This window comes from Tursiops truncatus, chromosome 12 (assembly GCF_011762595.2).
Source record: "Tursiops truncatus isolate mTurTru1 chromosome 12, mTurTru1.mat.Y, whole genome shotgun sequence".
NCBI lineage: Eukaryota > Metazoa > Chordata > Mammalia > Artiodactyla > Delphinidae > Tursiops > Tursiops truncatus.
In genome coordinates, this window is record NC_047045.1 from 46032084 (window position 1) to 46056704 (window position 24621).

Genomic DNA, 24621 nt, shown 5'->3' on the forward strand with positions numbered 1-24621 from the left:
AGCCCTCCTTTGAAGATTTCTTAATCCTGGTTGCACATTCTGATCGCCTGGGAAGAGATTTTAAAATGCTGATGTTTACATGTTAGCCCTAGAGATTCTGATTTATTGGTCTGGTGTGGGGTCCCCATTAAAAAGTATTTTATCAAAGCTCCCCTGCTGATTTAATGTTCTAGGTTGGAGAACCACTGAGTTAGATGACTACTTATCTAGAGGTTAAATAAATCAAACCAGACGCTTTTTCTAAGGTCTCTTCCAAATTTGAGAAGGTAAGTGTAAATTAACACTTTTTTTCAATTATTAGAGAAGATTCACAATGAATCTTCTCTAATAATTGAATTAATATATGTAAATCTCTTAGCACAGTATCTGGCATGTAGTAACTCAAATATTCAATATTTTTATTGTATCTTCTCTATAGCTGTTCGATGGAGGTATTATATCTCTACATTACAGATGAGAAGACGGAGGCTCTGAGGTTAGTTTTCCAAGGACCCTCGTAGTAAATTGCAAAATGAGGATTTAAACCAGATTAAACTAGTTTTAAGTTCTAGAGCCCCTTATCTCCTCCACAGTCCACCTCTAAAACATCTGGAAGTTTATGCAAATTAGTGGTTTACTTGAGTGAACATTTAAAATATTTTAACAAAACCACTTCCTCTTGACCATTTTGTAAGGAATTTCTCTCCACATGCAATTTCTGAAAAAAAGAAGCATAAAACTCGACATCCACATTTCTTTCTAATGTGGCCTGAGGGAAACTACTCTGTAGGTCTTGAGATACTCTGAGGATGAGAAAATGGAAGGAGGTGGCCCTTCAGAACTCAAACAAAGCATGGGAGAAGCAAGGGAGAAAAGCACTGCTCTCAGGTAAAACATCTCTAGTGCTAAAGAATGGATGAACATCTGTCACTGTACCGCCTAGCTCTGGCAGGTTAATTACAAGCCAAGGCTGAGGAAGCCCTGCGGTGACGGCCCTGGTCTTGTCTGCCACTTTCCTGAGGCCAGGTTGGATCAGGCTGTGTGCAATGGCTGCTGGAAGAGAAGGCAGGAAACTTCTCCAAAGGGGCTGTGACTACTAAGGTTGCAAATCCTCCACCTGAAAAACTCAGACGGATGAGGGGAGTCGGTCTCTCTCTCTTTCTCTCCCTCGTCCACCCAGGCCTAGGAGATAAGGTAAATTAAATTTCCTCTTGTGCGTTGTATATATCAAGTGTTCTGTTCCTGACCCTTTACCTTTGATTAACATCCGTTCAGTTTGCAGGGTTCAGTGCTTTTGGCTTTACTGTATTTTGTTAGTACGGTTAAGGCGAGGACCGCTTCTAAATAGGTGATTTCCACCCTTCTGTCTGAGAAGAGAGTAAAACCGAATTCGGGAGAAACGGAGGGGTAACAATTTTGGAAAAGGCGAGGGGAGTGGGTAACAGCCTCGGTGGTAAAGTTCTCAACGTTGGAGGAAAACGGTTTCCTCTCCCGGAGCTCTATGGAAGCATCAGCTCCTCCCCTCGGGCCTCCAAAAGTACCCTTCGCTTGGGGGCGATTCTAGAGTTGAACCCGAAGCGCGTGGGGTCATTAGAAACTAGAGCAAGTTGAAGCCAAAGAGGCCTGGCAGGGTAGGGGTGCGTGGAGTCGGGGCCCGAGTGGAGGGGAAGGCCGAGAGCCGCGAGTCCCGGGAGAGGAGGAGGAAGAGAAAGCGGGGCGGGCCGGAGGTCGGGGTCCGGCGGCGGGAAGGGGTCCCCGTTTCTCCCTCCCCGTCCTCGCCTCCCGGGGCGCTGGTGACGTTGCGGTTTCCTCCTCCCTGCAGCTGAGCCTCAGCGCCCGCCGCGTCCCGCCCTCCTCCCCTTTCGCCCACACCCCACCCGCCCGCGCCGGCCCGGCTCGCAGTAGCGCCGCCCGAGGCTGCAGCGGCGCATCCTGTGGCGCGGCGCCCACCCGCACCCATGGCGCGGCGGGCGCGCTGAGGGCTCGGCTCCGAGGGCGCCGGGGGCCCGGGCGCCCTGGAGTGAGGGGGGCCGGGAAGGGCTTCCGGAGCCTGGGCCCAAGCTGGGAGGCGACGCCCGAGAGGACGAAGCCGCGGCGGGGAGCGGTAAGCGGAGGGGCGCGCGAGTGGTGGGCAGGGGCGCTCGGCGGGCGCCGCTCTGGGCCCCGCGCGGCGCAACTTTCTTCCGGAGATTCGGGCGGGTGGCCGGGCGCCGGCGGGAGGCAGGCGAAGAGCCACGTCCCCCGCCGGGCGCAGAGCGCCGCGAGCTGCGCGCCCGAGCCCGGTTCCGCTGGGCTCCTGGAGGGCGCGCGAGGCGTGAAGCCGGAGCCGTGGGTTTCCCCGGCGGCGGGGCAGCTTTTAGTCCCTTCCCAGCCCTCGAGCGCCCAGCGCAGAGCCGGGCGCACCATAAGAACTCAGATCACTTTCGGTGCGTCGGGTCCGGCCGGCCCAGCAGCGATTTCCTGGACGGCCGGGGGGCTCCGGCTTCCCTCTGCCTGGTAGCCTGGCACAGCTTCGCGCCCTCCTTTCCCTGCATCTCTCCGTTAATTGGGGGTGGTAGTGGTCGTGGGTGCCGATGCTGGCGCTGGCAGCCCGCCTCTGCGATTGTGGAAGCTGGGCAGGCACGTCCCGAGCCTCCCCCAGGCGCTGGATTCCAGAGCCGCCCGGCTCCGCAGACACTTGGAGAAATTGTTGGTAAACCTCACTCCCTGGCAGCCCCTGGTGGTAGGGTGGGGCTGGGACGTGCTTGACTCACAGGCTGGGAAGCTCTGTGAGCAATGCCACATGGGCGCAAGATCTGTCGCGGCTGGAATCTGAGCTAAGTTTGTGACCCGAGAACTTTCTCATTTTCATTGCTCATTTGAGGCATCAGCCTCTGCTTAGGCTCTCGGGCATTAGAGCTGAAACCGAATCCATTGCTTAAAAAAAAGTAGGTGAACCTCATTTACCTGGAATTCCTTAGATCAGGAAATGCCACTTTTAATTTCTGGGAATCTCCGTGTTATAAAGTTTTTTAAAACGTTTTTTCATTAGTCATGGTTTAGTTAATGTTACATTAAATTTGAGAAGGGACGTTCTCACTGAGAAATAGTTTCAAAACAGGTTTTTTTTGAGTATTTTATTTTTCACATTATAGAGTTAACCTTTCAGGAATTTCCTTTCCTTCAGTTTTTAAAAATTTCTCAATAAATGATAACCCGTAGGAAATGAAATATTATGTGCAATGTTTTTTATTATTATTTTATTTTATTTTATTTTTGGTTGTGTTGGGTCTTCGTTGCTGCACACGGGCTTTCTCTAGTTGCGAGCAGGGGCTACTCTTCGTCGCGATGCGTGGGCTTCTGATTGTGGTGGCTTCTCTTGTTGCAGAGCACGGGTTCTAGGCACATGAGCTCAGTAGTTGTGGCACGTGGGCTCAGTAGTTGTGGCTTGCGGGCCCTAGAGCGCAGGCTCAGTAGTTGTGGTGGCCGGGCTTAGTTGCTCCGCGGCATGTGGGATCTTCCCGGACCAGGGCTCGAACTCGTGTTCCCTGCATTGGCAGGCGGATTCTTAACCACTGCACCACCAGGGAAGTCCCTATGTGCAATGTTTTATAGAATATTCTGACACTACTTCTAAAATGGGATCCCCAAATTGTTCATAATGTGCATGGAAAAAATGAAATACAGCATTATCTGAGTATTTGTGTGTCATGTACTACAAGGTCCCATACAGATATGTGTCCTTTTATGAAGTGTGCAGGTAAGATGTGTTCTAGTATAACTGGAGAAGAGAAAATATTGAGTTTGATGCCTCCATCATCTAGTGACCTGTGTGGGTTCAGCAATAAGTGCAAGACAGTGCTGTTTACTTAGGAAACATACGGAAGGATATAAGAAACTGCCCCGGCTCTCCCCAAGCTCTTAAGGTAGAAAGGGAGAAACCATAAATAAGCAGCACCTGAGAGTCTGGGCTTGGGAAGCATCATTTTTCATTAATTGGTATATGATGTCAGTATTAGTGTCGTCTAGCTTTCGTTAAATAAAGACAGTGGCCTACATAGTACATTTTTACATTCAGGTTAAAAAGTATCGATAGTACAGTTACCAAGTAAAATGGAATTCTCAAAAAAAAGAAATGTGGATAAAGAGGGAAATTTGCCACAGAATACGATTTAGGCCTTTGTCACTGAGGGGATTATTAGCACCTTCCTGGTCCTGCTGGGTAGAAGCTGTTTAAAGTTCCTCCATCTGAGGTTAGGGGCCTGGTTATGGAAAGACACTGGGTAAGAAGTTAGCTAGGTTTGCCACATGAGGTCAGGACCATCATAATACCTAATATTTTTGTGTGCATCTACTTTAGTGTTTATAAAATTATTCCACAAATTAGCTAATTACAGGTTTTCAATGATATTTGTTTTCCAGTCCAATATCCCACAGTACTGCCTTGATCTGGTGGCCATCCAGGAGGGAAAGTTCTTAGCTTCGCAGATGTTGCCCCACCCTTCCCAATACCTCATTATAAAGATTTTTTTAATCTCTGAAAAAGTGTCTTAAGATCATAGATGAAAATGCATTCTGCAATTAAACAAAAAAATATTTGTTTATACATTTCTTAATATTATTTGTAGCAGAATATTTTGGTATTTATTTCTACTTGCCTTGGATTACACTAAGGCATGAAAGAAATTACATGTTCATGAAAGAAATTACATGAGATCCACTCTATTATGATTTCAACAAATGATGGAGAGGAATAAAGAAAGATACATTTAAATTTGGGTTGTAATATATCAGTAACCTTCGTGTTCCAAAGGGGTAAAGAAACTACTAAAGGACTAGCCTTTTGTATTTGCAGCATGTGTTAAATATTACTTAAATCATTTGCATGTTTGAGTCCTAGACATAACACATTTTCTTATCCTTTTTTCACCCTCCTCCATTTAAAAAAAAAAAAAAGAAATACTGTTATTGTCCTGGGATATGTTTGTGGCAGGCCTTTGAGGAGATCAAGAATGTCTGGTCCAGGGAACTCCATCATTATAGTGGATACTTTTATTCCATTTACTGAGAGGGGCTGGATCTTTACTATTATGAAGGAGTGGGTAAGGCAGAGATTCCATGTCCAGCAACCCTTCTGAAATAATGGGTCCAAGCGGAGGGCAGGACAGTTCTTATTACTATATTATAAAATGCCTTAGGGTTTTCTCATCTTGGAATTACATTATCTTCACCTACAGTGATTTGGAGAATAAAACTCTTTGGTGGTCACCAAATTACCAGTAGGTATTTGGATGACGCAGTGTAATCCTCTAAACCTGAGTCAGTGCCCAGCATGGGAATTAGGCAAGCGTGTAAGCCCAGAGTACCAAAAAGAAATTATTTTCCAGTAAAATTCATATGATTAATTAAGGGCAGAATGAAAGTAGAGATTAAAGTCCTAGATTCCAGAGGCACTGATCCATGCTTCTATTTGGTGATAGCAATAATTAGAAATGGATGAAGTTCAAAAAGTCTTGCCAACTCTAATGCCCAACTCTAATAGGAAATTATATTTTAAAAATTAAACTTTGCAAAAAAAATATAGTTCTGATGAACCTAGGGGCAGGACAGGAATAAAGATGCAGAGGTAGAGAATGGAGTTGGACTCGGGGAGGGGGAAGGGTAAGCTGGGATAAAGTGAAAGAGTAGCATTGACACCTATACACTACCAAATGTAAAATAGATAGCTAGTGGGAAGCAGCTGCATAGGACTGGGAGATCAGCTTGGTGCTTTGTGACCACCTAGAGGGGTGGGATAGGGAGGGTGGGAGGGAGGTGCAAGAGGGAGGGGATATGGGGATATATGTATATGTATAGCTGATTCACTTTGTTATACAGCAGAAACTAACACACCATTGTAAAGCAATCATACTCCAAGAAAGATGTTAAAAATCAAACTTTGCATTAAGTGGATAATATTTTTAATTGAAGCAATTTTTCTTTAAAGAAAATCTTTCTATATATGTTAGTTAATAAATGTAGTCCCAAGTTCTGACCCATCTAACTTTATTGTTTCACAACTTCTAGTTGCATATGGAAGAGTGGTTTGGTTAGGGGATGGTGGAGAGATATTGCAGGGAAGAATCATACTGGAAAGAAAATTAGGAAGTATTGTGGACGCGATTAAGAGGAGAAACTAGCGTTAATAAACTCTTATGAATTCATATACATTTAGACAATTGAAGGAAGAGTTCTTGATAGGTCATACAGCTACGTGAATGCTTGCATTTTAAAACTGACTAGTAATTTAATATTTTTTCAAATAATTCTAATATTCTGATATTTTAGCCTAGTGGAAATGGAGAGTGATGTAGAGCAGGTGTCTTATCCTCATTTTAGGGGTGTAGAAATGGAAATACCATGGAAGTAAGAGACTTATCTCTCATTTTTTTTAAATTTATTTTATTTTTGGCTGCATTGGGTCTTCCCTGTTGTGCGCGGGCTCTCTCTCTAGTCGTGGCGAGTGGGGGCAACTGTTTATTGCAGTGCACAGGCTTCTCATTGCAGTGGCTTCTCTTTGTTGCTGAGCACGGGCTCTAGGCGTGCGGGGTTCAGTAGCTGCGGCTTGTGGGCTCTAGAGCGCAGGCTCAGTAGTTGTGGCTCATGGGCTTAGTTGCTCCGCGGCACGTGGGATCTTCCTGGACCAGGGCTCGAAACCCGTGTCCTCTGCTTTGGCAGGCAGATTCTCAACCATTGCGCCGCCAGGGAAGACCTGTTGTCTCTCATTTGCAAGTAATTAGTGGTCTACCTTAAACATGAGATTAACCTAAATGGCGTATGTAATTCTACTTTTCTCCTTTATGACTCCACATTCATGTTGTTAAAGACTCTTATATTTCATTTTCCTACAGATCTAATTTATTATCCCGCTTACTCATTACTGTCCCTGAACTGTCAGCTCCCTGGAATGCTTATGTGCTTCCCAGGCTTCCGTAAACTGGCTGTTTACAGACCCTCTTCCCACAGCTCTCTCCTCTCACTCTGCCTATCTCTTCTCATCCTCGTCAGGCTTCCATCCTGGGGCCCCTTCTAATTCCCACAAAACCCTAGGCTCATTGCTCAGCTCTCATTAGCTGGCTTCAGGTTTTTGGGTGCTTTACCAATTGTGTTGCTTCCTTCTGCTTGTCTCAGCAAGCTCCAGCCTGTTGAGGGTGTGGATTTCAGATCCTCTGTCAGATGCCCCGAAGAGTATAAACCTGCAGGAGGTAGAATATTCAGAGAATCTGTTGAATATCACAGAAAATAAAAGGGAATGATTTTACTTTGGGAAGAGAAGAAAAGATTGTTGAGGCCATCTGTTTATTTCTTGAATGGAGTTCAGTTCTTAATTCCGAATAACACTATGAATTTTGATGTGCTTTAAGATTACCGCTGAATTTCCTTCTATTTGTTTCGACTCCCTTGGGGTGTTCCATACACATGATCTTGGTAAGTGTTGTCATCAAATGTTAGTAGGTAATTTCTGAAAGAACAGAATTTGCCTCTTTAGTAATATGTAGAAGCTATAAACATCCTGATAATAAGCATGATTTGTTTTGGCATTTTATATGTGAGAATAGTTATAACCATTAGGTAAGTATAGTCCTGTTTTTAAAAATATAGCAAAAGACATGTATGCAGTTAACTCTCAATTACATATATGTGACGTATCCATTGTAGGTTGTGCCCATCTGCTTTGTCCTAGACAGAGTCAGAGAGAGTTTGCAACTGAGTGTATATATATGTCTGCATGCCAGAAACATTTTTTGGTATTATTTATGGAATTAATAGTGCCTCTCTTCTCCCCAGTAAATGTGGAAAATAGTAGGATAATCATAGTAGAATTCCTTGTGTGTGTTTAAATTAGTGTACATGATCTTTCAGAAGAAATTGAGTAGGTCCACACTCATTTAAAAAGCTGTCATTTAAATTTTTCCATTTGAAATATTCATTGCATACATAGATGCCATAGGGTTGTGAATCTGTTGATTAAATCAAGGATTTTACGTTTTTCTCATGTGTAACAAACTTAGCTACTAAGCAATAGGCATTTAATGTGTGCAGATGTTCTACCACAACAAAGTTGAGTCAGCATTTCATAACTCTTAAAAAGAACTTGTAAAGGAAATGGGCTCACCAAGCTTGTGGGTCTGTAATATTTTTATTGATGAAGTACACAGGCAATATACTGGCTTTACTGTGGGAGTCTAATTGCTATTGCAAGAAAAATGGAGATATTTGTTAGCGATTCCTGAAGTGGGAGATAACAACATTAGGTTGGTTATATAAGTCTTAGTGTAAAATGTAGTAATCTGTAGATTATGTTGTGAATCTGGTAGAGATTACTCATGTAAAGAAATAACAGACTACAAATTGACACCTTCATTTAGAGTAGTCCTTTACATTGAAGTATTGAAAGGGTTATAGCATTTCTAAAGTTAGCTTACACCCAGAAAGTTGTGTCAGTGACAAGAAACTCAAGAATTGCATGATAAAAATCATCAAGTAGTTTAAAATTGTTTCACGCCAAGGTGCAGTCAACACCCTGACACCAGGTAGAGCAGTAGTAAAGGTGGCCTGGCTGCAGGATCACACCGCTTACCTTCTTTACAGTTGTGACTGTCAGCTTTTCTTCTTGACACGGTGCTCTTTTTGTTGTTTGGCTATATCTGAGGACAGACTATAAGTAGTGGATTTCTGGAATTCCACAAATTCTGGTTAAGAGCTCTTCTTGGGGCCTTGGCAGTTGAATGATATCATCCTAGGAGGTATGGATGGGGCCAGGCTCACCAGACCCGTGGATAATCGGGCAGGGGCCAGCTGGATTTAGGAATCACCTGCAGTGTTTACACTGCTCCCAGGGGGGGGAATGGGCCTGGCAGGAAGGAAAAAGGAGACTGAAAGGGAATGTTGAACAGCTGTTTTCCATCTTCCCTGAAGAAAAAGAAGAGGAAATCGCCGTAGAGCAGGCATCAAGAGGGATTTATGCTAAATACAGGGAAGTTTTTCTGAATGTTTTAACCTTTAGAATGGATTTATGAAGGAGGCCTTTGAGTTCTTCTCTGTTTAGAGAGGTTTAAGTGAGGTTGTCCAGAAGGGATGTTAGCATTTATCTTCTGGGGTTCTAATTTTATGACCTCTGCTCATCTGGATTTGAAAATCTTAGAAGTTAAAAATGACTTAATTATATGAATGTAGAAGAAATGGTCAGTTTCAGTGTTTGAAATGCGAGTTGTTTTTATAGTTTCTACTTAGCATTTTTATTTATTAGAGCAAAGTATTTGCTAACTGGTTAAATATTGATTCTATATAAGACTGCTTCAACTTTTCATACAGATACACATTACAGTGTCTGAAAACTCCTCTCCTCTATGCTTAATCTGTTTTCTCCCCAAACAGGTCACTTTTCTCCACATTTCTTTTTTATTTTAGAAAATGTTTAAAAAGGTCTTGGCATCAGACTATGGTGTTCCATTTGGACTTTCAGTAATATCTTTTACTTTTCCCTGCCCCATTTTTTCTAGTAGAACTAGACTGGCAACAGTGGTCACCTGAATGTATGGGGCATTCATTAGCCATGTGGTCAAAACATAGAGGTTGCCCATGTCAGAAAGAGTCTGGAAACTTCCCTCATATTCCAAACTTCTTATAGCAGTATTTTGGTTAAAAATAATAATAGCATTTATGGAAACAATGTGAACTTTGCTTCATTTTTGTTCAGGAAGATAGACTCTCTAGTAGAATTGTTTTTTCCCTCTCCAGTTTTATTGAGATATAATTGACATACAGCACTGTATAAAAGTTAAAGGTATACAGCATAATGATTTGACTTACATCATGAAATAAATTTAGTGAACATCCAGCATCTCATATAGATACAAAATTAAAGAAACAGAAAAAATTTTTTCTATAGTGAACCAGTTTTTCTACAGTGAAGTAGGAGTTTACAGAAGAGGAAGGGGAGGAGGCCAGAATGATCCTTGTAATGGATTAGAGCTGGAGACTAAGTGTGAACTCATGTTTAGCTTAGTATCAGTACAGATGGTTAAATTTAGAATTGTTTATAGATACATGTATTATATATACATGGTTTAGTATACACGCATGTATTTCCTCACTGTGTCAGCTGCAAAGGACAAGCAGCAATGATACCCTGGTGGTAATGAGCACACCTAGCGCTCAGTTCTTGGTTTTTAAAATCATTCTTCACAAAAGTAACCAGGGCTCCTTAGAGAAATGGCTGATTCTAGGACTGGGCAGGAAATATACAAGGTGATTCTGGAGCATCTTGCAGTGGCAGAAAATAAGGAAGTGTTAAAAAAAAAACCCCAAACCGAAACTAAATTATATTCAAATTTTCTTATCTTTTACCTAATATCCCATTTCTGTTCCAGGATCTCACCCAGGACACCACATTATATTTAGTTACAATAGCATGTCTCCTCAGGCTCCTATTTTCTGTGAAAGTTTCTTAGACTTTCCTTGGGTTTGAAGACCTTGACAATTTTAAGGACTGGTCAGGCATTTTTATAATGTCTCTCGAGGGCTTCCCTGGTGGCGCAGTGGTTGAGAGTCCGCCTGCCGATGCAGGGGACACGGGTTCGTGCCCCAGTCCGGGAAGATCCCACATGCTGCGGAGCGGCTGGGCCCGTGAGCCATGGCCGCTGAGCCTGCGCGTCCGGAGCCTGTGCTCCACAACGGGAGAGGCCACAGCAGTGAGAGGCCCGCGTACCAAAAAAAAAAAAAAAAAATATATATATATATATATATAAAAAAATGTCTCTCGAGTGGGATTTGTCTAGTATTTTTCTCATTATAATACTGGGGTTTTAGGTTTGGGGGAGGAAGAGCATAAAAGTAAAGTGCCATTTTCATCACATCATATCAAGGGTACAGATCATAAATATGACTTATCATGGCTGATGTTGACCTTGATCACCCGGCTGAAATAGCGTTTGTCAGGTTTCTTACTGTGAGGTTATTCTTTTCCCCCTGGTCCATACTGTCCTCTTTGGGAGGAAGACACAGTCCACACTTAAGGAGGGGGAGGTCATGCTCCACTTCCGAAAGAGCAGGGTATCTACACCGAACATTTGGAATTCTTATGCACAAAAGATTTGTCTTTTCTCCCTCATGTATTTATTTATTCAGTCATTTTTATATCAGTATGGACTCATGGATATTGTTTTTATACTTTGGGTTGTAATCCAGAACTATTTTATTTATTTTGTTGCTCAAATTGTTTCAGCTTTGGACTGAATTTGGGTCCAAATTCAGTTGGACTGAATTTGGGTCCAAATTCAAACAATTTGGGTACTCTTTCAGTTGGCTCCTTTGTCCCTTTGACATACTGCAATCTAGTAGAATTAATTTGTGGTGTCAGACCAGTTGTGTTTTTTCTCAGTAAGAAAATTAGGTAGGACTTAAGATGTAATCATCTTAAAAGCAGGCTCATAGCGATGCTGCAAAAGGTATTGGAAAATGCACGCTTAGCCAATGTTGGGTCAGTGGGTTTGGGGGATGTCAAGAAGTGGAGCCCAACAATGTCAGTGTCTTTGGCAACTGGAATTAAATGTTTCTACTTAGTTTCACAGCCCATAGTTCCAAAGCAATTTTGAAATGTTTTTCACAATTACCTTTCTCAGAGGAAACTGGTTCTTGGAATCACTGAAAAGCCTGCAGAGTTAACTTAGGTAAAAGTGTCTTTTAGTGTCTCCCTTAGTTGTGAGGTTAATTTCTTTTATTCCTCTGTCTTTAATGTAAGTCTTTTACAAGTTAGAGCCTGTTGGCTCTAATGAGAACCCAGGAGGAGTAGAGAGCAAGATAAGAATCGATCTGTTACTTTTATGCAATAGTTCAAATTATCCTTTCTTAAACTCTAGTGTGAAATTTTAAGATCCACCTTTTTTTCTAAGGAAACCAGTATTGTTCAGATTAGATTCATCTTGTTTACCACATGCTCTGCTAGGGTTCTAAGATTTTCACCATTACAGTTTTTAGATTTACTGTGACTTGCATAGAGTTATTCTGTATAATATTCAAATTAACAAATGGTATTTGAGTATGTGCTGTGGGAACTTTAAAAATTCTGTTTCACCTCTACTTGTGAAATTTCATCTGGCAAGTTTTAGGATAAGTTGGACCACTTTCAGTATCTCTTTCTTGGGGAAGAAATCTGTTGGCAGTATTTATACTACTAAATTGCCATAAAATGATCAATTCTGCGCCTAAAGAAGTTGAGTGGAGCTAGAAGTATTAGGGTGGTTATGTAACAGACCCTTCTTTGTGTGTTTACATCCTTTTTTCTTGTTGGTGAAGCCACTGAAGTTTGTTTCAGTGATTGCAAGTTTTAGAAAAGATAAATCTGTGTTATCAGAAATGAATGCTTTGATATATAACTTTTTTTCAATGTACTTTTGAACCTGGAAAGTCAGATGAAAGAACGGTCTACTTTAGCAATAGAAATACTGAAAGGATTTAGTCATTCAGCGAGTACTTGCCAGGTACTTCTGTGTTTGAGGGGACGTCTGGGTGGAGGCAAAGAGGGGCGGCATGCAAAAGAAATATGACATGGTTTCCAGCCTTCAGGAGCTATAAAATCTGGTTGGAGGATAACTAAATATGAAACTTTATGAGAACAATTAAGTGTTGAACAGAGACAAATGCATGCAGCAGGATTGCAGGAAGGAAGATGTCTGTGAGGCTTACGTGGGCAGAGAATACTCAGCTAGGAAGGGGAGAGTGAATTGGGCCTCAGAGGATTTTTATGCCAGAAAGGGGAGGGGAGAAAGCATTGCAAGCAGAGCCCGCCAGCTAAGCAAAGGCACAGGAAGAGGAGTGAGCAAAGGAATGGGGTGGCTGCCAGGTCAAGGAGAACTTCTTAGAAAAATCATGGGAATTCACTTGTCTCCTTTTATGACATTCTCTCTCCTTTTGTCCTTACCTTCTTTGTATACTCTTTCATTCTTTTCCACAAATATTTTTGAAGGCCTGTGTTGCATGTAATCATTGGTGCATGACACCATAGGAAAGACAAAGAAGACTCAGACCCCTGCCTTCTACCAGCTTATACTTGAGCAGGTGAGATCTGCCTCAAATCCCTTTTGGAGCCAGAGAGGACTGACAATAAATGTGAGAAAAGAAGATAACAAGTACCTTCAAGTAACTCAGTGTGCATATTGACTCCTTTTTAGGGCCCAATTCAGATACCACCTCCTCAGTGCATCCTTCCTTCTTCAACTCAGCCGGAAGTATTACCTTCTGTAAATTTAAATAGTACTTTGTAATTCTCATGCAAACTTACCTCCTTTTTCTTTCTTTGATTTTTTGTCTTGCGGGATATGAGTTCCCGGACCAGGGATCGAACCCATGCCCCCTGCCATGGAAACACGGAGCCCTAACTACTGGACCACCAGGGAATTCCCTTACTTCCTTTTTCTTTAGTGGTTTGTGTTAATATTTTCTTTCTTTTGTCATGTTATACGATGGCATCAGCACTTTCTTGGTTGACATCATCCCTGAATTCCCAAAGAGTATTGAGCAATGCATATATGGGGCCATAGGGGAGACCACTTATGGATGGAGTTGCTAGGGAAAGCTTCATACATAGCACTGTGTTCTTTGAGAAAGGTATGCATTTGAAGTAGTGCCCATAGAGGGAACCCCCAGAGAGAGTAACAGAGGGAATCAAGGACAAAAATATGAGTTGTACTCAAGCAAGGATGAACAGGTAAGTGTGAAGGGAGAGCTTGTGTAGGGAGGAAATGAATGATAATGTTGAAAAGGTGGGCCAGAACTAGACTGTGGAAGCTCTTGGAGGAGAAACTTGTTCATTTTGCTTTGTGTATCGAGGCTCTTGAATAAGAAAGTGATATGATGATGGTGATTAATTTGGGAGGAACTTTATGGTTTACAAAGATAGTTATATCATGGGTAATATTAGCAGACTGCCTAGGTTTATATCTTGGCTCCTTCACTTTCTATGTGACTTACTTATTATGTCGGTGCCTCAGTTTCCTCAGCTGTGAAAAGGAGATGATACTAGTGTCTATATTATGGCACTGTGGTGAAGATTAAATGAGTTAACCCATATGGAGTACTCAGCATAGTTCCTAGGACTTGGTAAGCACTATATGTGTTTATTGTTTCTAGCAGCCTTTGGTGTAGATATAATAAGAATTACGATCCCTACTTTAGAAATGAGAAAACTGTAGAGCTAGGACTATGTATAGTTCGTTAGGGCTGCTGTAACACAGTGCCTCAAACTGGGTGGCTTTCACAACAGAAATTTATTGTCTCACAGTTCTGGAGGCCAGAAGTCCAAAAGCAACTTGTCAGCAGGATTGGTTCCTTCCAAGGCCATGAAGGAGAATCCGTTCCATGCCTCTCCCAGCTTCTGGTGGTTTCTGTCGATCTTTGGTATTTCTTGGCTGGTAGATGCTTCACCCTGATCTCTAGCTTTATCTTGACGTGGCATTCTCCCTGTGTGTGTTTCTGTCTCCAAACTTCCCCTTTTCATAAAGATAACAGTCGGATTAGGAGCCCATCCGACTCCAGTAAGATTTCATCTTAACTTAATTATAATTATTATATCTTAATTATATCTGCAATGACCCTGTTTCCAAATAAGGTCACATTTTGGTGTATTGGGTATTATAACTCCAACATATGAATTTTTGCAGGACCCAATTCAACCCATTACAGATTTCAAGTTACATCTTTTTTTTTTTTTTTTTTTTTTTTTTTTTGCTTTATGCGGGCCTCTCACTGTTGTGGCCTCTCCCATTGCGGAGCACAGGCTCCGGACGCGCAGGCTCAGCGGCCATGGCTCACGGGCCCAGCCGCTCCGCGGCATGTGGGATCTTCCCAGACCGGGGCACGAACCCGTGTCCCCTGCATCGGCAGGCGGACTCTCAACCACTGTGCCACCAGGGAAGCCCTCTTCTTTCTTTTCAACATGGACTTTCTGTGACTTCTTTCCATTTAGGATTAGAGATAAAGACATTAAGAGAAGTTTAGGGACATTATACTTGCACTGGATAATTTCAGTTTTCTCTGTAAATGTGGATGATATGTCACCGTCCCAAAGTATAGGTGATAAAGGAAGAATGGAATGCTTTTGGAAAGAGGCAAAAATCTAAAGTATCAGAGTAAAGATTTTACTGAGAAGTTAGCTGGAAATGAATAAGTGGGTAGATATGCATCTGAGTGATGTAAGATAGAAGTTGCTGCCTACCAGGTTTATATTAGGGATCGAGGTAGAAAGGATAAATGCGATTGAGGTTCCCGAATCACTGAGGGAGTTAGAAATATCGCCAAACAATAAAAATGACCTGTGAAGATTAAAAAGAGTACAGAGACAGATAGTGATTGCAGGTGATGAAAGTGTCAGGAGAGTCACCCCTGGCGAGTCACTGAGAGAACTAAGATGGCCCCAGGAATGGAAGAGGCTAGCTCCCATCTTGCTTATGGCTTGGGGAGAACGGCATTCGGTCTCCATGGGAGAGCACAACAGAGGATGTATCACTGAAAGAGTCAAAGTTGCTTCACAAAATCTTTAATTTGAAAGCATCTCAAGTCATCTCTGCACCATCCCTTGCCCCATTTAACTCAGGAATCACCTGACAGGTGGTCATCTCATCACCATGTTCATTTAGGACAAGACATGAGAAGAAAGTCTAAGACATAAGATTAGTAGAAAAGGACTTTTCTCCACGATGGATGAAGAGAACTCAGGTCGGGTTTGACCAAAAGAAATAGCTAGGTAAAATCTGGCCATGAGCAGATATAGACACCAAGTTAAACGTTCATGACCTTGAATATACACACAGGCACAAATATTAAATATCTGGCATTTCAGGCCCTGAATTGGGGTGTTTCTGGCAGGAGCATGTTTTTTGGCCTGTGGATCTGTGACCATCAGTTCAGAAATTATTGTCTTGTTCTGCACAGCATGCATGGTCTCCAGCAGTCTAGTGAAGCTTTTCCTTAAAAATTGTTTCTTGACTAGTAACATTTTATAGACAGATACATAAAAGCTCATCATAAGAAGTTTTTAGCACAAGATAATAGGAATAGTGTAGGTGTGAAAGGAAGAATAATTCATTGGAAAGTATCCTTATTATTTTGACATCTCTACATAAAAGAAACGTTGGCAGTACAGAGGATTTTTTAAAAATTTCCAAATAGTAGCACTAATAAAGCGCTTAAACCAAACCGTTAAATAATGATGATAATCTTTGGGAATGTGGTTGAAAGTGGGGACTTGAAGGGAATCACTTTAAATTTGAAAACAGAAGAACCTCAGTAAAAGTCTTGGCACCGAAATAGTTATCCCGCAGAAAGGGAGGCCTGGCCAGTCTGGGCTTGAGGAGAGAGGGGAGGGACGGGATGTCTAATCCTGTGCAAGAGGGGCTGAAAGTTTTGAGGTGGCATTTAGGAAAGACCCTGAGAAAACCCATGAAAACCACTCATGGAATGCTAGGAAACAGCAAGGGATGCTCAGGGAGTGGACTGCGGTCAGAGGCGGGCCAGGCACATTGACAAGGGCATGGCAGGCTTGGGGGTGCAGGAGCCAGCCACAGCCGAGGGTGGGCATGGAGCTTTGTGCCTAGCAAGTGTTGGGAGGGCACAGGGCAGGGGGCAGCTCTCAGTAAGCTCCATAAGAATCGCCCTCAGCAACCTTCAAAGGTTCAAGCATTGTAGTATAGTTTACCTCCAACCGGACGCGCAGGCTCAGCGGCCATGGCTCATGGGCCCAGCCGCTCCGCGGCATGTGGGATCTTCCCGGACCGGGGCACGAACCCGTGTCCCCTGCATCGGCAGGCGGACTCTCAACCACTGCGCCACCAGGGAAGCCCCACAAAAGATTTTTATTGCTTCTTTTTATGTAGTTATATAGCTATCTAACTATGTGTATAGTTATCTCTGAGTATTTAAAGGTTTACATCTTAACACATTCATGAAATTCATCTATTCAGTAAATATTCTGTTTCTTAAGTGCTGGGCACTCTTAGATGTTGGGGATATAGCAGAAAGCAAAGTGCCCTCATGGAGCTTACATTCTAGAAGGGGGAGCCAGGCACACAAAAGAAATAAGTAAGTTGTGTGGTAGATTAAAGGGTTGTAAGTGCCATGAAGAAAAATAAAACCCCGGAGGGGGTTAGGGAATGGTGGTGGTCGTGCGTGGTAAGAATGTAACTTAAATAAGATGGTCACGTCCAGCCTCACTGAGAAAGTGGCAGTTGAGCAAATACGTAAAGGAGGTGAGGGAGCGAGCTATGTGGATGTCTGGGGGAAGCATGCCAGGCAGAAAGAACAAGCACACAGGTGCTGAGGAGGGAGCGCACCCCGTGTGTATAAGAATAGCAAAGAGGCCACCTGGCTAGAATGGGGAAAGAGTGGGGAGAGCTGTAGAATGTGAAGGCAGAGATAACACAGTCAGGCCATGTAATGACTTGAGAGCTATTGTCAGTACTTTGGTGCTGACTCTGAATGAGATGGGAAAACACTGGAGGGTTTTAAACAGAGTGGTGACATAATCTGAGTTATGGTTGAACATGATGGCTCTGGTTCCCATGTTGAGAATGTCTACTGGAGATGAGGGTGAAGCCAGGGAGACTAGTTTGGAAGCTATTGCAGTAATTTGGGCAAGACATGATGTGGCCTAGGCTGTTATGGTGGTGGCAAAAGTAGCTGGATTCCGGATGTATTTTGAGAATGGAGCCAACATAATTCGCTGATGGTTTGAATATGGAGACAGAGGCGGGAAGGGAAGGAGGGGTAGTTTGGGCCTGATTGGTTGCCAGTAACTGAGACTGAGATGGGGAAGTCTGAGAAGGCAGTGCCTGCCTGTATCTTTGGGTTAATTACATCTCTGTATCATTGTTTCACAAACCAAGTCTGTGGTATTCTGAGTTTGGATTATGACTCATAGGAGGACATTTGGAAAGTGCTCAGGGATTTTGATTCCAAAGAACTATGATCTGAGACAAAAATGAGAGTCAACAGAAGTACACATAAAAATGTTTGAGAATGTGAAAGGCAACAACAAAGAAAGTGAAATTTATCATTGGTGAGTATTTGAAGATTAAAAAATGGAAGAATGCTTGAATATAAGTGAGAAATGAAGAAAGAGCTTGTGTGTTGTGATAAAAGCATCACTCCGTATGTACCCATCCAATAAATGAAAGTTTAATTTTAATCAAATGAACTGGAATTGTATGTTTAATGCCAGCAAATTACTTTCCAATGAAAGGCTTTTAAGCTTCTTGCCTAACATCATGTATTTCATTTTTAGACAATATCTAAAGCTTTTAAGCAGTTTCTGAGTCCAGTGTATCCTGCTGTGTCCTTTGCTTTAACGGCAACATCCTTGGACAGAGTCATTTTTCTGGGTTGAAGTTAGAAAAATAATAGAAGATGAGTAAAGAAAAAGATTTGGTGAAAAGTATCACGACATTTTCTTGTCTAATGGGACAAAGAGTTATGACGAGACTCTCAGAATTCAAACAGGAATTTAGATGACTGAACTAAAAGGAAGTCAGGGAGTCCCCAAGACCACTGTTGGGCTCAGTGACTCATTAGAAGGACTCAAAAAGCTGTTAAAATCAGGTTATAGTTTAAAACAGCCAACGGATAGAGATTGAAATCAGCGAAGGGGAAAGGTGCGTGGACCTAAGTCTGGGAGAAACAGGCACTGGCTTCCAGTATCCTGTACTAATGAAGTTCCACTCCCACCAACAATATGTGACAACACGTGCAAAGCTTTGCCAGCCAGGGAGGCTCACCCGAGCCTTGGTGTCCAGGGCTTTTATTGGGGTTCAATCGTGTAAACATGCAGTGCCTATATGAATGACTTCAGATATTCAGATTCTAGCCCCCCAGAGCAAAGACAGGAGTTTGTCGTGAATCACATTGTTAGTATAAATTATCTGATCATACTGGTACCACATGACCCAAGGCCTCAGGCATGCAAAAAAAACCTCTTATCACATAGAATATTACAAGGGCTCAGAGCTCATCTCCCATGAGCCAGACAAGGGTCAGTCCTGAAGACAGGCCTTTCTTGGAAATGTGTAGGTTTTGAGTTAACCCTTTCCGGCATAGCCTGGTAGGGCTTTGAACATGGTATTACTGCTTCTTAGAGTCATTATCATTAGAGGGTAAATTTCCAGGACCTGATGCTGGAGGGGATGATATAAGGACATACCCCAAGTATACATAGTTTTAGCTAAATTTGTAAATGAGTGAACCAGAGTAGATTATAGATGAGAGGTTAAAACGTGTTTTGTGGTACTTTGCCTGAAAATGTATAATTGATATCATGACACATCCCACATAAGTTTGCAGATGCTGGGCTAGGAGAATAGAGGAACTAACCTGCAATTATGTGGTATTGATTGGGATCAGGAAAGAGGTGGAAAAGAGGAAGGGAGCCTGGAAGTTGAAGTTGAGGCAGAGGAATTGACTCATGCAAGTATGGAGGCCGATCTGCTGTCTGCAAGCTGGAACCCAGCAAAGTTGGTGGTGTAAGTCCCAATCTAAGGGCAGACGTCCTTAGATGACGTCTAGATGAGGAGACGACGTCTTAGATGAGGAGATGACGTCTTAGATGAGGAGACGACGTCCCAGCTCATCAGTCAGGCAAAGAGAGAGGGAGAAAGGAGGAGAGGGGTGGGAGGGAGAGAGAGAGAGACAGAGAGAGAGAAAGGAGGGGGGGAACTCTCCCTTCCTCTGCCTTTTTGTTCTATTCAGACCCTCAATGGATTGAATGAGGCTCACCCATATCAGAGCAATCTGCTTTACTCAGGCTACTGCTTTTAACACTAACCTCTTCAGGAAACCTTTTCACAGACACAACCGGCAATAATGTTTAACCAAATATCTGGGCACTCTTTGGCCAGTCAAGTTGACACATAAAATTAACCATCACAACTGGTAAGAAAAGAAGTCAACATATCTCAGAATCAAAGGGGGAGATTTGGTTACAGAATTAAAGGCACTTATAGTCACAAATTCAAAGAATTACATTACCAACTGAAAACTAATGTATAATATCATTTATGGGAAGTAGAAAATATATTTCAATCAAACATAAGATATGTAAAATTTTAAGTTCAGAAGTAATTTTTTCATCCTTAAATTTTACCAAGACTGTTGTTTCTATGTTTAGGATATTTTTCTGACTGTGTAAACACATATATATCAGTATGGTGTATCAGTAAGCTTTATCTCTGTATATAAAATTTGGTTGGTGAAGAAATAGTATTAAATGTGGAAACTTCTCCTCAGATGTGTTCAGTTACATGGAATGTGTAGCCTGAAAGTTACAAATGTGCAGTTGTGCAGGAGGAAGGACCGACTTCTCGCCATCCAATACTTTATATCTGTCAAAGTATTTGATATTTTTAAGCTCTTGAAGATTCTGCAAGGTTCTGAGTACCCGGTGCATTGTACCTATTTTAAAAATAACTTTCTGTGAGTGATAGTTTGTGAGCACTTCCTCGTAGTGTCATGGCACACTTCCTCTTATGTGGACTGACTTTGGTGTTCTTGTTGACAAGGTGATGACAACCGCTAGCATTTGTTGAACTCTTTCTAAAATCCCAAGCACCCTTTTAATGCTTGAAGCTAATTTAAGATCACAGAAACCCTGTGAGGCAGGTATTATTTTATCCGTTTTACAGAGGAGGAAACAGGAACATAGCTAAGAATGTGGTGGTGCTGGGTTTCAAACTCTGGAAGTCTGGCTCCAGCTTGTGCCCTCAATTGCTAATCAGGTTCGGAGGTGAATGATGAGAACCAGCATTTGGGGGAACACTTACCAGAAAGCGTTAAGTACTTTATAGGTGTTATGTCATTTAATCCCCCAAGCAGTCTGTGAGACCAATACCCTTTCTATCTTCATTTTAAGTAAGGGAGTAGGTTTAGAGAGTTAGCTTGTCCAAAGTCATACAGTGGTGAAAAAAGCCACTCTGACCCCCAAGCCAGCACTCCTAACTACCTCACTGGTCTGCCCTCATGAATCTATGGCAGGAAGAAAAATTTTACTTTAGTTTTCATGGGCATTTCGTGGTTTAGTTTAACTGTTATAGAAACTGTATAAGGTTATATTTAGCTCTTGGCTTCATTATCTTTATTCATCTTTTCATGCTTTATATTTTTAGTCAGTAATGCCAGAAAAGAGTGTTTTCATGGTTAAAGCGATTACTGAGAAAGCCAGAGCTGATTTTTCAGACTCTTCTAGAAAAATCTTTGATTACTCAGTATTTAGAAAAATTTTGGAAAAAAAAAATTAAAAGATTGCTAACTGTCTTTTGGGGCCAGGTACAATAAGTTAAATAAATTACTTTGGACTAAGGAAGAATTTTCATTTTGTATCCTCATGCCTAGTATATAGTTCCTGGATTTAATGGCTTCTCAATACATAGCTGAGTTAATTAATATTTGCAAGAAACTCTTACCCCCAATATCGATAGGGAACTGATATTCCAATTCTGGAAAACAATGCAGTGGAAAACTTAATACGCATAAGTTACTGCTTTTTAAAAGATTCAGAATACCAAAAAAGAAATACACTCATTAAATTAGCCTGAAAATAATATAAGAGTAAAAAATTCAGAAAATAGGATATTATCGTCCAATGTCATCATTAAGAAAATTGATTAAAATTGTAACAAAAAGTACCATTCAGAAGATATGCAATTGTTAGACTGCTAGATAAACTAGAATTTATTCATAGCTTGTCTTATAAAGTATAACCATTTCATTTTGTCTTTGAGGCTTTTTGCAGGCAAAATTCAGTACTCCACTAGTCTCATCAGCGACTTTGTAGACCTTCCCCCCACCTCTACCCTGCTCTCTCTGCCTCCATGAAAATGATACAGATTTTACTTCCTCTCTGCTTTCTGTAGGGCAACCACTCTCTCAAAAGCTGGATCTTAATGATTTTTAGTTTTGTAGGAATGAGCACCAGGCAAAACTCTCCTCCTAAATTATGCCTTCAGTTTGATAGCCACCAAGTTATTCATTCAAGTATTGATAGTGTCTGGTGTGTGGGAGATGGAGCCTTCAGACTTGATACCAGAAAATATCTCTGACCATTTAAAACATAATTTAGATGAATTATTCTCATATAAAGAAGTTATACTGTTATCATTGTTGGTGTAGGAAAAAAGTGAGCTTCAGATTATATTATGAGAAAATGTGGTATCTTCACAACTTTCCTGGGGACAATGTAGAAATGTTCTTTGACTACACAGAGCTGCACTTAACTTACAAACTTAACCTAAAGTTCTCCAGTGTTGAGTGTAAAGGTGGTGAACATCATTATTATACACAGTGTGGTTTTGCTGTGTGGGTTCAGGGTTATAATTACTCCCTCAGTAGTGTGTATAAATTCTTTGGGCTTCCATATGTTATAATTTCATATTGTGGACTTTTGTTTGGAAATGACTTTTTTGGGGGAGATGTATTTCATTTCACCCTTAAACAATAAGGAAACAATAAGCCTTCAGTAAAAAGAACTTTCATTTTGATTAAGAACCCTTGGTTTTTAAAATTTTCTTTTTTGGCAGAGTCCATAGGCTTTACACGTCAGGGAGTATAATTGTAGGGAATGATTGCATAGTACCAAAACCGTATGTTTTCTTAACATTTGACATATTTAAGAATAATGTTAGATTTATTTCACTACAAAAATTTACCAAGGACATATAAGGCTTTATTTTGATATTGAGGAAAAATAACTAAAATTATCCTAATGATACCTTTAATAAAATTGAAATAGAAAAGTGAGGAGAACTTTAAACACATGTATATTCCGTTACTTAAAATATATGGAAACAGGGAAGTAGTATGTGTGAGACCATGACAAGATGTTTCTCAAATACTTGGAATTAGATTTCTTTGAGAGTTAAGTCCTAAAATAGATCAGAGAAGGAAATAAGTAGCTCTGCTGGGATGTACTAGTGCTCTTAGGCCATTGCTTTGCCTAAACCCTGATTGGAGGCCTATAGAGGGAGGGAACTTGGGTTTTACTGGAAGCATGACGAAGGAGGAGTTGTAGTTGCTAACTCCTGCAGGGTCTGCACATTTTCCAGGGCAGAGGGTACGGTGTCAGGGGTGTTCAGTTGTCTGGTCTGCTGGGCTGTTTCAGCCCTTCATGGATAAGGGCACATCCAGATCCAGTGTGGAAGGGTTAGCTGTCCTAGTCATATTATTAACTACTGGGCCTATCCATTGGGCTGGGCAAACCATAACAGCTGGTGTTGGGCTGGGCTTGGTGGAGGTGGTGGCAGGAGCTGTGGGGGGCATACATTTTGCTCTTCTTTCCTAAATATTCACTACAATTCAATTTTTTTTTTTTTTTGTGGTACATGGGCCTCTCACTGTTGTGGCCTCTCTCATTGCGGAGCACAGGCTCCGGACACGCAGGCTCAGCGGCCATGGCTCACGGGCCCAGCCACTCCGCGGCATGTGGGATCTTCCCGGACCGGGGCACGAACCCGTGTCCCCTGCATCGGCAGGCGGACTCTCAACCGCTGCGCCACCAGGGAAGCCCCTAGACATTGATTTTTAATGATGTCCCAGGGGCATTTGTGACATGCTGACAACACAGACTCCTTTCAAGGGCAGCTATGGTGGTGATCTCTACTCGTTGAGTTGCTCCAGGCCCAGGGCCCTTCCCACTGCCTTTGTTCTGATTCCTTGTACACCAGGCAATTGTCTAATAATTTTACTTCCTTTGTATTTTTCTGATGAAGCCAGAAAATATTTCCTAATCTGCTTGATAGTTGTATTTCTCATAAATGAGTACACTGACATTCTGGTTTTATCTATGTGGAGGGAGGAGGGTTTTAGTTTCATTAACATCAGATAGCATCTCCTAGGGTGATCAGCTGAGATGCTGATGACATAGACCGACCCAAGACCAGAGCCTGGACTGAGTTTAAATCATCATCTCTGGCAATGGCAGCAGATGTCCTCCAAGTACTCATGTACTCCTTCCATAATATCAACTTGTTCCTAGGAAACAGCTCCCCAGCCAGAGATTGTTTTTCCCAGCACTTACTGTATCACTGGGCCTTTCTTTCCAAAGAATACAGTAAGCAGCAGTCACCTTTTGTACACCAAGAATAAATAACTGGCCTTGGAAGGCAATCAAATTCAGATAATAGTTTATTTAATGTTTATGCTTTTCTTTGGGGGCAAAACCCCCAACAAATTCTTGAAAAATTTCAAGGGTCATATGCTTTCCTGTCTAGTGAGTGTGGAGCTTACTGTGAATGATGCCTTAAAGAGTCAGGAGCCTTGTGTTCTAGTTTCAGCTAAGTCTCTAACACGTGGCATGACCTCGCCCTAGTCAGTGGATATCTTTAGTTCTTATTCTTTTACTATAATATTTAGTTTCTTTCAAATAAAATATTTTACGGGTAGGTTAGTATCATCTTGCATGTCTGAAACTTCTTCCCTTTTATTAAAAATGACAAATATTTATGAAGCTCTTCATGTCAGGTTCTATGCTAAGTGCATCACGTAATATTTATTTTGCCTCAGGAAGTTGGGACCATTTTACGGATGAGAGAATGGGGGTTCCGAGAGCAGGACTCAGTTGATCAAAACTAGTAGACAGCAGAGCTGGGA

The 24621-nt window shown here is 41.9% G+C and overlaps 1 protein-coding gene across 5 annotated transcripts in view; it reads left to right on the top strand.

Annotated features, from left to right (window-relative positions):
- Nucleotides 1-440: 440 nt before the first annotated feature.
- The window catches only part of DSE (dermatan sulfate epimerase), a 70092-nt gene continuing 45911 nt past the window's right edge, over nucleotides 441-24621 (top strand). The window contains exon 1 of one of the 5 annotated variants that reach the window (XM_019929609.3): nucleotides 441-475. Coding sequence is in view for 2 of the 5 variants with exons in the window: in XM_033867652.2 (XP_033723543.1) it covers nucleotides 789-867 (79 nt within the window). In the remaining 3 variants the exon portion in view is untranslated. Of the gene's footprint in view, nucleotides 476-733; nucleotides 868-890; nucleotides 1174-1951; nucleotides 2084-24621 lie in introns of those variants that run through there. The other 4 variants (XM_033867652.2, XM_033867648.2, XM_019929611.3 and 1 more) reach the window with 4 other exon arrangements.